Raw genomic sequence first — 12,559 nt, 5'->3', positions numbered from 1 at the left:
AACCTAAGAAGTGTAGATGTAAATTATTATTATTGATTTGCTCACACTGATTTCTTGAAATAATGAAAGTTGTTAATAAAGAAGAATGAAGAAACGTTTGATATAGAATACTTTTGTATAGTATATATAGTGTAGGAAGATTCATTATTATACCCAAATAAGGGCCCAAAGTATAAAAATACCCTATATGAAATGGACTTTAGAAACACACCCAAAACCCATTTACAACATAACAAAGAGGCTTTTAACTTCTTATGAATTACAAAACTACCATCAATTTCTTAAAACAGGCTCAACCCCAAAACTTCATAAAAAACCCAAAACACTCAATAGGATATTAAAGTAATTTAATAATCAAACTTAAATTCAATAGGGCTAATTGTCATTTTTTGGGTTTTTATTGGGTTTGTTTATAGAAATTCAATAGTGTAGAGTTTAACTATATTATTAGTACTAAGAATGGGTATATGACTAAATATCTTATTATTTGAGATTCAAGGTCTCGCTTCTAGAAGAGTTTGAATGATAATTACATCTTTCGGCATGTAATACTTTCGAAATGTTTAGCAAAGCATGTTTGTACTTTGTAATTAATGAATTAATTAATTTGACTAATTGGCCATTTTGATGCATTATCATGCAAATGTGAATGACAACGACCTAATTACATCTTTTGGCAGGTAAGCTACTCTTGAAATTTTTAGCAAAGCGTGTTTCTACTTTGTAATTAATTAATTTACTAATTTGACTAATTTGCATGGACGAGTCACGACGACCTTTCTAATTGGCCATTTTGATGCATTGTCATTCATAAAAAAAGTACTTGGTACGCGTCCAATTATTTTTTGTAAAATGCTACCTAGAATGCATGACATGGGCCAGCACCAGCCAGAGGTGGATTGAAGATTATAAAACAAGCAGCGACTTCTAAGATAAGTACGCACTCAAAGGAGCAACTCCATTGGTTGCTTTATGATACTAGTTATTTAACTACTTTATATATAAACCTACGACGAATATATGAATCGGCAGTCTCTATTGGAGTCCCAATGATGCGTTGTGCCAGTCTCTGTCGCATGTTCTTGGCTTATTAATTGACTTATTCTTTTAGGAATACCTTTTAAAATGTTTCGTTTGCATAGTGTGGATTTAGGCAGTTGGTTATGGGGGACACCCTTATAGCAGTGGCAGTCTTACATTTTGGAGGTCCTATGCGGACATTCTAAATGGGAAATTGGCTTGTAGGGCCCATTATACATTGTTTTTCAATGTTCCGAACTGTCTAATTTTTAGATATTTCCTCAAGATCATCACTTTATAAAATTATTTGAGGCAATAAAACGAGACTGCATATATATATATATATATATATATATATATATATATATACACACCTACGGCAACTATATGAATCAGCCTATTGGAGTTCCCATGATGTGTTGTGCACGTCTCCGTCGTATGTTCTTGACTTATTAATTGGCTTATTCTTTTAGGAATACTTTTTAAAACATTTTGTTTGCACAGTGTGGATTAAGGCAGTTGGTTATGGTAGTTTGACCACCCCCTTTACTCAAAATTTAATTCCCTATTTTATTAATTAGATTAATTTAAAACAATTTAGACCAGTGCTTATATAAAAAAAAAACTAAAACCATATTTCTTTCATTTTTTCCTTATTTTGAGACTCTGTGGAATCTTTCTTCTTCATTTGTTTCTTCTCCTATGATGTTGCAAGGAATATTACGATTATGGCTCCACTTGCACTTAGAAGTCTCTCTTTGATTTCTTGTATGCCGTACATCACAAGACTAGGTCTATATATGTTTCTTGATTTCTTGTATGCACAGTCACTTGATTTCTTGTATGATTCTCTTTGATTTCTTGTGCCTTTTCTTTTTATTTGATAGGTCTATTTTACTTTCTCTTTCGATCATCACTAATCAAATATCTCATAAGTTGATAATTAATCTATTAGATATGTTTTTCTCACCCAAACTCGTCCTAACTGAATGCACCATATGATTAATGTGGATCATGTAACTAGGGTTATGATTAATTAATTATGACAAGTTGAATCAACCTAGCTAGAAGCTAGAATACATGACGTGCCAGCTGCCACGCATTGAATATTATAAAACAACACATGGCTTTCACCTATCTAATATAAGTAGAGTAATGCACTAGTAAAAAAAAGGGAGTTTTACTAAAACACCCAAAATAAGAGTTGAAATTATAAAAAAACCCAAGCACTATTTAAACATATAAACACACCCAAAACCCATCATTACACACACTCAAAACCCATTTATAAACACACCCAAAAAGTTGACTTTGGGGTTGATTTTGGGTGTGTTTCTATGTTTAAATAGTACTTGAGTTTTTTTATAAATACATGTCTAGGATTGGGTTTATTTATAAATTTGTATAAAAAAAACCCCTTGCGCAACCAAATTTTGCTCGACGAAAAACTATTCGTCGCTCAAAGTTACTTTGTACAACGAAACTCAAAACTTCATCACTCAAAGTCTTGCGCGACCAAATTTTGCACGACGAAAAACAATTCGTCGCTCCAAGTCACTTCGCGCGACAAACTTTTGCGCGACGACAATAAGTCGTTGCTCAAAGTCTTGCGCGACGAAAAATACTTTGTCACGCAAAGTGACTTTACGCGACGACAATACATCGTTGCTCAAAGTGACTTTGCACGACGAAACAATAAACTTCGTCGCGCAAAGTCCTTATAAAAATAAATAAAATTATTTTTTTAAATCTTTGCATGACGTAATCCAAACATTTCGTCGCCTAAACCAATTTATTTTTGTTTTTTATTTTGTATGCATAACACTTAAGAAATTAAACGGTATATATATTTATTAAATAGCTTTAAATTTATTATTTTAGATCGAATCGCATTTTTGTTAGAAAAATATATCATTGTTGTTCGGATTGGGTTTTTGTTAGAAAATATATATTTTAAATTGACGATCGAATTAGTTCATTGTATTCATATAGGGTCAAGGAGTGTAGCTGTAAAAAATAATCAAAATCGGAGTTAAAATAACCGTTAAATCGTGATTTTTCATTATAATCGTCTAAAAGTTTTGTCCCATTACTTGATCTTTGAATGTTTATTTTTTTCGATTTTTGGCGTATATGATCTCGAAGTATAAACAAACAAGTTTGACGGTTGGATCATTGAAACTAGTTTTGTTGAATGCATATGCCATCAAAACAATATATTCACTAACAATTAAGAGTTTATTTATACTTTCGTTAAATATAACATAAGATTTTGTGGTATCTACTAGTGTAAATATTTTAAATTGAAGATCAAATTCAGTCATTGTATTCATATAGGGTCAAGGAGTGTAGCTGTAAAAAATCATCAAAATCGGAGTTAAAATAACCATTAAATCATGATTTTTCATTTATAACCGTCGAAAAGTTTTGTCCCATTACTTGATCTCTAAATGTTTATTTTTTTTTATTTTTGGCGTATATAATCTCGAAGTATAAACAAACAAGTTTGACAGTTGGATCGTTGAATCTAGTTTCGTAGAATGCGTATGCCATCAAAACAATATATTCAGTAACAATTAAGAGTTTATTTATACTTTCGTTAAATATAATATAAGATTTTGTAGTATCCATAGTGTAAATATTTTAAATTGAAGATCAAATTCAGTCATTGTATTCATATAGGGTCAAGGAGTGTAGCTGTAAAAAAAATCATCAAAATCGGAGTTAAAATAACCGTTAAATCGTGATTTTTCATTTATAACCATCAAAAAGTTTTGTCCCATTACTAGATCTCTGAATGTTTATTTTTGCGATTTTTAGGGTATACGATCTTGAAGTATATACAAATAAGTCTGACGATTGGATCGTTGAATGGTGTGTGTGTGTGTATATATATATATATATATATATTTATTTATTCAGTAGCTTTAAATTTATTTATTTTGTACGTATAACACTTAAGAAATTGAATAGTATATATATTTATCAAGTAGCTTTAACCTTATTTATATTTTAAATCATAAAATAAAATTATTTTATTTTTTATTATTCATAACAATTATTTTTATAAATATTGTGCTATGAACCAATTTTTCGTCTCTCAAAAATTTGCGCAACCAACAATTCGTCGAGCAAAACTCTAAAAAGTTAGGCGGGTACCAAAAATGGGACACGAGATTTAAAAAAATTATTTTTAGACTTTGCGCGACCAATATTTTTTGTCGCTCAAAACTTTGCACGACCAATATATATTTTTCACACAAAAATTTGGGTACCAAAAATGGGACGCGGAATTTTTTAGACTTTGCGCGAACAATTTTTTGTCGTGCAAAAATTTAAAAATTTTGGCTGGTACCAAAAATGGGACGCAAGAATTTTTTATTTTTTTAAATATTTTTTTTTAGACTTTGCGCGACCAATATTCCTATATTCGTTGTGCAAAACTTTGTGTGACCAATATGTTTCGTCGCTCAAAAGTTTGCACGACCAATATTCCAATATTTTTCATTGTGCAAAACTTTGCGCGACCAACAATATTTTTCATCACACAAAGTGATACGGTTTTTAAAACTAAAATAACTCCTCCACCATTTTCTCAATGTCTTTCTCTACTCTTACCTCTCCTCTCTCTTTCCCTCTCCCCAAATCCCACCCTTTCTCTCACACTCACTCCTCTCACATAATCTCTCATCTTTCTCTTCACTATCTCTCACTCTCACTCACTCTCTCATCTCTCTATTACTATCTTCTCTAATTCTCTCACACTCACTTCTCCCTCTCATTCTCACTCACTCTCAATCTTGCCAAATGGTATATTCTTTCTAAATTTTAAATTTTTTCATTAATATGTGTTTTTGGAGTTAGTTTTGAGTTTGTGTGGGGTTTGGGGTTGAGTAAAGGGGAGGGATTGGAGTTTGGGTCGGATTTGTGGTATGACAATTTTAGGGGAGATTATGCCGCCTTCTTTTTTGTTTTTTGTTTTTTTTGTTTTGTTATTTGACCATATTTGTTTTTTTTTTTTTTGTAGGGAATCATCGAGACTTTGATGGCTAAAGTTGAGGATTATGAAGCTATCAAAACGTATCCTCCGCTTTAGGATTTTATTATTGTACTTTGTTAATTTATGTGTACATTTTGAATATTATATATATATTGGATAATTTGATCACTATTTTTCATATGTAATTTTATTTTGAATATGTCAATCAAAATTAAAATAATTAAAAAAAATCATACAATTAAATTAAATATAAAAAGTAAAAATTTGAATAAATTAATATAATTAAATTAATATCAATTTCAAGTAAAGTAATTAAAAAAAATCATACAATAAAATTAAATTTAAAAATAAAATTTTGAATAAATTAATATAATTAAATTAATATTAAAGAAATAATAAAACAAAAAGTTGAAAACCTTGCGCGACAAAATATTTCGTCTCGAAAACTATTAAATTAGTTTATTTTAATTAAAAAAATTTAAAACAACACAAAAAATATTTCGTCGCGCAAATATTTGCGCGATGTTAGTATTCGTCGCTAAAAACTCTAAAAATTTGGGCGGGTACCAAAAATGGGATGCGAGAATTTTTTATTATTTTTTATTTTTTTAAGACTTTGCACCTTTGTCGCGCAAACCTTTGCCCGACCAATGTATTTCGTCGCGCAAAACTTTGCGCGACCAATGTTTTTCGTCGTGCAAAACTTGCGCGACCAATATTTTTTCATTGCGCAAAGTCACTTTGTGCGACCAATGAAAAAACTTGGTAGCACAAAGTCTTTCTTAACGATCTTTGCACGACGGATTCTGTGCAACGAAGTTTCTGTTGCGCTGAAATTTGTAAAATGTAGTAGTGATGCTATTTAGACACAAAAAATTGATTACATTAGCCGACCATCTTATGTGACGGTAGATGTGGTCATGCCATGTTAATTAATGAACTCTACCATGTGCATTATATTTTTATTTATTTCATAAATCAATAATTTTGAAAAATTAAAAAAAATTAAATTAAATTAAAATTAACCCTAGTGTCCCTCTGACTGTAGCCTCTTGTTCCTTTAGTACTTCCTCACGTCTCCAGCCCTCCATTCCTCCATCAAAAGGAGTTGACATTTCCAATTATCTTTTTATTTACAATGGGAAAATAGAAGCCTTGAAATTGCTAGTTGTGTTTGTGAGGCCACCAAGATTGGCTTCAGGTACTCCTACGATGGCGAATGACTCATTCAAATGGGGTTTGTCTGTTCCCCTTGGAGGAGGAGGGGTGGCCTTGAAATTGGGTACAAATGATTCTATCAAATGGGGTTGTTCCTCTAGAATTAATTGTCTATGTACCTCCTATATCAAATGTTTTCCCTTTTCAATAATTAATTTCTTATTTTTTACTTTAATGGAGGAGAAGAGGGAGGAGTAGATTTAATGGAGGAAGCGAGGGTTGGAGACGTGAGGAAGAGTTCAGACTCAGGACACTAAGGGTTAATTTTAATTTTATTGTTTTGCATTTTCCAGATTATTGATATGAGAAATAATAAATGAAGAATAATTCGAGTCCACATTCCAGTATTCATTAATTGACATGGCATGATCCCATCAACTGTCACATAATGTGGTCGATTAATGTGATCTATCTTGTATGTCTAAATAGCATTGCTCATATAAGTATGTACTCAAATAGTTATAGAGCAGGGTGATGGTGATTAGGTTGAGGTAGAAGGTACCTAATGTGGTTTAAAACGACGTCAAACTCTATTAATTGGGCAAAACAAAAAACTAAGTGAAGGAAGTGTTTGAGCAAAATTTTCACGAGAGAATATTTACAAGAGATTCTTCACTCTTCGAGCTTCCTTCTTTCTCTTCTTCCTCAATCCCTGCGAAAAAGGTTGGAATAAATAGACCACATTTGGGGGGATTGGCCAAAGGCCCTCTAATGCCTTAGTCAATTAGATAATCTTGAGAAAGACACGAAAATAACATAAAAGGTCAGAGTTTTCTCAGCGGTACAAGAGAACTGGGTGGGCGGAGCCATGTGTAAGGGTGGCCAGAGCCGTGAAGGAGAGAGGAAAGAGAGTGGCATGAGAGAGATGGGGAAATATTAATAACAGTATAGAATTTATAAATGTACAAATATTCAAAGAAACAAGCCCATTGTAATTGGAGATTGAAGATCACTTGTAATAACTTATTATTCTTGTTTTGTTTTGTACCTTAAGATTGTAAAGTGCAAGTGATCAATAAATATGTAAGTGCCAACCTAGGTGAGTTAAAAGTTTGATAGAATACTTTTGTCTAGTATATTTAATTATTTGAGATCCAAGACCTCGCATCTAGAATGGTTTGAATGATATATGTGAATCCAACTACATCTTTTGGCAGGTAAGCTACTTTTGAAATTTTTAGCAAAGCGTGTATCTTTTATACTATGTAATTAATCACTTCAGTGCGTTTCTACTAAGGATTAAAATATCGAGGATATTATCATTTTTTCGGGTCTAGGATATTTTGGAATAGGTTCATACACATATCGTATAAGTATCGATAATATTGGAAATATCGATGTCGATAATTTCTCTAACACTTCAGCAATATTTGGCCAAAATGTCGCTATAATATTAGTCTAATATCAATAATATCAAGATGAAGAAGACAATGAAAAATTTGAAGAGTTATTTAAACTAACACCCCCTGAGGTTTCTTGTGTTTTCACAAAACCGTTTGGGTCTCAAAAATTAAACGAACACCCCCTGAGGTTTCAGTTTGTTTTCACAAAACTCCTTTTCGTTGATTGTTTAATAAAAAATTGATGATTTCATTGAAGAAAAAAAAAATTATGCAAATGACAAAATTAACCTCAATGAAGTATATGCAATCTAATCTCAAAGGCCAACTTTTTCATTTGGAGATTTTTTTTAAATTTTTTTTATAAAATCATCAATCTTTGGATGAAAAATCAAAGAAAATGAGTTCTGTTAAAACACTTTAAAACCTCAGAGAGTGTTCTTGTTATTTCTAAAACATCAAGGAGTTTTGAAAAAAAGCCGAAAACCTCAGGAGGTGTTAGTGTAAATAATTCAAATTTGAACCTTATAGGAATTCTATGTGGTACTAAGTCACTCATATACCTTACCATGCAATGTATAAAGTGTAAAATATTGTAGTAAATCATTATAAATGATGGTATGTTTAATCTTCTTTCATTAATTACTATATATTTTCTACATTCGCAATGTTTGTCAGCTCGCTATATAATTAACTTAAATTAGTTAAACCCATTATGCAATGGGTTTCCTTCCAATTTTTTGTGATAAAGTAATAGATAATTAACTAAATAAACATCCTCCAAAGTTTCAAGAAATTTTTTCAAGTTTTTCTTACAATTTCTGTGGTTTTTATTCAATTTTTATCAATATTGATAATATCTCGATATTTCCGTGCTTTTTGACTACCTATATTTTCGAAACTATTGATATTTTAAACCTCAGTTTTTTACTTTGTAAATAATTAATTTATTAATTTGACTAATTTGCATGAATGACCTTTCTAATTGGCCATTGTGAGTGATGCATGCATTATCATTCATAAAAAAGTACTCTGTACGCGTCCAATTATTTTGTATAAAATATTAGCTATTGAATATGGTTTTGTCACCAAAACTCGGCTTAACTGAACGCAGCATAATTAAGGTCGAACATGTTAGGATTGATTATGACAAGTTTCTTACCTAGAATACATGGCATGGGTTTGGGATTTAAAAACGACGAACGACTTGTAACTATCTCAGATAAGTACGCACTCACATTGGTTGCTTTATGATACTAGTTATTTAACTGTATATATGTACCTACCACGACTATATGAATCGGCCTATTCTTTTAATGGAGTTCCCATGATGCGTTGTGAAAGTCTATGTTCTTTGCTTATTAATTGACTTATTCTTTTGGGAATTTACTAAAACATTTCGTTCCATCAAAAAAAGAATCTAAAATATTTTATTTGCATAATGTGGGTTAAGGTAGTTGGTTATGGTAGTTTGACCATCCCCTTGCACTCAAATTTGAATCTCTTTTTTTCCGTTAATTAAATCAATTTAAAATAATTTAGACGAAAAAAATTAACTAAAACCATCTTTCTTTCTTCTGCTTTTTTCCCTTATTTTGACAGTCTCTGAAATGTCTTTCTTCATTTTTTTTCTTCCCTTATGCTTTTGCAAGGAAGGATAAAGAATCACCACACTCATTGGACTCAGTCTTTTTGGAAATAAAATATTTTAACTTTTAGACAAGAAGACGTGTTTTCTCAATACCATCACAACTACGTAAGAGTGCTTAGAAAGAGGCCAAAGCAAGCTTGTGAGCATACAAGGAGTTCTTTATAAGTGGGTGATTGATTGTTCTTCTTAGTTGCTTGTTTTCAAACCTCGTCAAGTTCTTGGTATTCTTACTTTGTTCATCTACACAAAAGCATCGAAAATGAATAATGCCACCCAAAGTACAGTTGATATTCCCGATTTCTTAAAAAAATACAAAAAAGTGTCTACTTCAGGAGTCTCTAGCAACCAGGATGATACAACCGCAGCAGTAACTGAGCCTGCTACTAGAGAACCGTCATATTCCGATTATACCTTAGCTATGATGCTAGAGAGTCCTCGTGCGGCTTCACCATGGGATGGTAATTATGTTGCAGAAAAATACCGCAATATTATTCGGTGAGTTTCATACAGTTTAACTTCTTTTTTTCTTATATATGTTTCTGAGATATATATATATATATATATATATATATATATCAGGAAACTCCACTATATATATATATACACATATATACATATATTTCTTAACATTTTTATTATATCCTTTTCAAAGGGACGTCATTGAGAAGCTTCGTGAATTGATGAAAAAAGGTGAAAGTTGTCGTGACGAATTGACACTTGATCACATATGCATCGATCGTAACTCTTCTCGAGCAGTACATATCAAAGACATTCCAAATTCATCCAATACAGAGAATTTGAGGAGCAAATTTATATCTTTGGTTAAGAGCATGTTTGAGAGGGATGATAATACACGTGTAGAGGGAGGAAATACAAGAGTGGAGCTGACACACTTTTATTTCATGGTTGAAGAAAGGCAGTAAGGGAACTATTTAATAAAAAAAATTCTCTCTTTTCTTTCCATTTCTATACTTTTTTATGGAATCATTTAATTTTATTTGTAGTGTGGGTTTCGATGATTTATGGCATCATCCTCTACTCATGTCGCCTAATGAGAGATATTATTTCCCCATTGATGCCACCATGACACTTCAAAATAAGAAAATGGGTGCTTGGAGGGATAAATACCGCCAAAGCGAGAGCATTGACATTAAAGCAACGATTGAAAAGTCCAAATGTGATAAGGATATTAAGCTCTTTTATGAGAAAGCTAAATATCAGGATAATGCACTGGGAGTGCTTGATTACTCAAAAAATATTAGCCTTCATTTCCAACGACAAAATAGTTTGGTATGCACATCACACTAACTACTTTTCTAAACTTCTTCATACAAATATATAAGAACATATCTTAACATATCAATTTTTTTTTTTTTGTAGACAAAGGATTTGGAAGAGGAGCTTACTTCATTGTTCCCCGAACGACTCACATATTTATATAATTTCTTATATGGCCTTGGTATTAACATGCGGTTCTTACTAAAGAGGTAATACCTTAACTAATGATATCTAATCCTTGTATATTCTCCTTAGTTTCGAACTCTCTTTTGCTTCTAAATTATCTTTGTGGTTATCATACTATAACGAACTCGTAACTTCGGGTTTGTGTAATGTAAATATTTTGTTGTAATTTATACTACCAATAACATTCTTATCCAACCCATTTTAACTAAACAAAAGGGTTTAACGAACTTCGGCAATACTAGGAGTATGTTGATGTGGCGATTATGCATTGTATTCTCGGGATTCTCGAGGCAAGTACTGTTGTCATGTGACCAAAGTTTCAGGGCATCACAGAAAAGATGGCATCCCAATCGCCATATGTGATGCAAACTCAAATATTAAGGGAATTACTGTTTCCTGCTAATGTCTTTGTTTTCCCAACTAATTCAAATATTTTTTTTTTATGTAAAATATTTAACCCATCTCATGTACCTTGTTGTTTACAATTATCACCAATAGGAAAGCAGAATCTTGATGATCATCAAGTGCATCTGATCCTAGCTTAACGAGGCAGCACCAAAAAGAAGTTTCAAGCTTGTTGCAACTAAATTTGTGTAATGTATCGTTTGTGGTAGTATTTATAAATTGGATTTTAGTCGATTGTACGTACAAGGGGCAATTGATATTTGATGCTTATTTACATGTAAAATGATTGGTGTGCATTGGAGACACAAATTTGAATGCATCATGTAAACCTTGTATTTTGGATTTATTTGATAAGTGTGATACATGAGAGACATACACAGTTAAAAACCCTAGTAAAGATGTGCAAGGAAACTGAATCAACAATACAAGGAAGGTAAATGAATATTAACACGTATGTGAATATGGAAGGATGATTCCTGTAATGGAGGAAGGGCCTAACAACCATGAGTTGATTGCGTGATACTCCCGCTCAAACTGGACGGCGGGTGTCGAAGGACGAGTATGTCATAGAGCTGGAGATGACAACTTTTGTGAAGACCTTTTGTGAGGAGGTCAGCAACTTGATCAGTGGAGGGAACAAACTGAACACGATGACTGCCATGGGCAACTTTCTCGAGAACAAAATGATAGTCCAATTCAATATGGCGGGTCTAGTTAAGGTGAGGTACTGCAAGGAGCCAACTAGATGGCGGAATTCTGTTGGGTTGTTGAGAGGTGGACCATCATGTGCGGTGAGGTGGTGCTTGGCGGCAAGTGGAGTGGAGGAGGGCTTGCATTCAGTCATGGAGTTGCGGCGTGTATTTGACTTGAGAGATGTGGAGTCCAGAATCATGGAGAAGAACTTCAAGGCCAAGAAAGTAACGCATGGAGTCCAAGTCCTTGACATCAAAGGAAGAAATAAAATCAGCACGTGTGCTAGTAAGAATAATATCATCAACATATAATAATACATAATTAATAGTATGAGGAGCGATAAATAAAGACAGCTGAATCCGTTTTTCTTTGAGTGAACCCAAATTATAGTAGAAAGATGCTGAAGCGACTAAACCATGCACGGAGGGCTTGTTTTAGTCCAAATAAGGCCTTTTGACATTTGCAAATGAAGTGAGGGTGTTGCGAGTCAGTGAAGCAAAGCGGCTGAGAAATAAAAAGGTCTTCTTGAAGAACACCATTTAAGAAAGCATTCTTGATGTCCAATTGGCAACGTGTCCAAGAGTTGGTGATAGCAAGAAAGAGAATCACAACTACAAAAAATTGAAATAGACGACGAGAATCCACGTCGTCTAGAAGGTTTTTAAATCGTCGTGAAATCGACCGCTATTTTTTTGATACATAAAATAGTCGCCATTGTTAAGATATACAACGTCATACCAAATTACAAACCGACGTCTAATTACTATA

The 12,559-nt window shown here is 32.5% G+C and overlaps 1 protein-coding gene across 1 annotated transcript; it reads left to right on the top strand.

Moving 5' to 3' along the window:
* Positions 1 to 9,360: 9,360 nt before the first annotated feature.
* On the top strand, positions 9,361 to 12,143 carry LOC148916826 (uncharacterized). Its single transcript, XM_089053027.1, has 5 exons — positions 9,361 to 9,724; positions 9,882 to 10,148; positions 10,234 to 10,519; positions 10,610 to 10,716; positions 11,192 to 12,143. The coding sequence occupies exons 1-5, from the start codon at positions 9,489 to 9,491 to the stop codon at positions 11,205 to 11,207; spliced, it is 912 nt and encodes a 303-aa protein (XP_088909153.1). The 5' UTR covers positions 9,361 to 9,488; the 3' UTR covers positions 11,208 to 12,143.
* The last annotated feature ends 416 nt before the right edge of the window (positions 12,144 to 12,559 follow it).

This window comes from Prunus mume, linkage group LG5 (genome assembly GCF_029339155.1).
Source record: "Prunus mume cultivar Tortuosa linkage group LG5, ASM2933915v1, whole genome shotgun sequence".
NCBI lineage: Eukaryota > Viridiplantae > Streptophyta > Magnoliopsida > Rosales > Rosaceae > Prunus > Prunus mume.
Note: the sequence above shows the minus strand (reverse complement) of the source record. Positions and strands in the feature narration are given on the sequence as shown.

Bases quoted from the DNA above. Each gene is read 5' to 3' on its own strand.
- LOC148916826 (XM_089053027.1), top strand. From the start codon at position 9,489: ATGAATAATGCCACCCAAAGTACAGTTGATATTCCCGATTTCTTAAAA. The intron at 10,149-10,233 runs GTAAGGGAACTA...TTTTATTTGTAG, and splicing joins TTCATGGTTGAAGAAAGGCA to TGTGGGTTTCGATGATTTAT. The intron at 10,520-10,609 runs GTATGCACATCA...TTTTTTTTGTAG, and splicing joins TCCAACGACAAAATAGTTTG to ACAAAGGATTTGGAAGAGGA.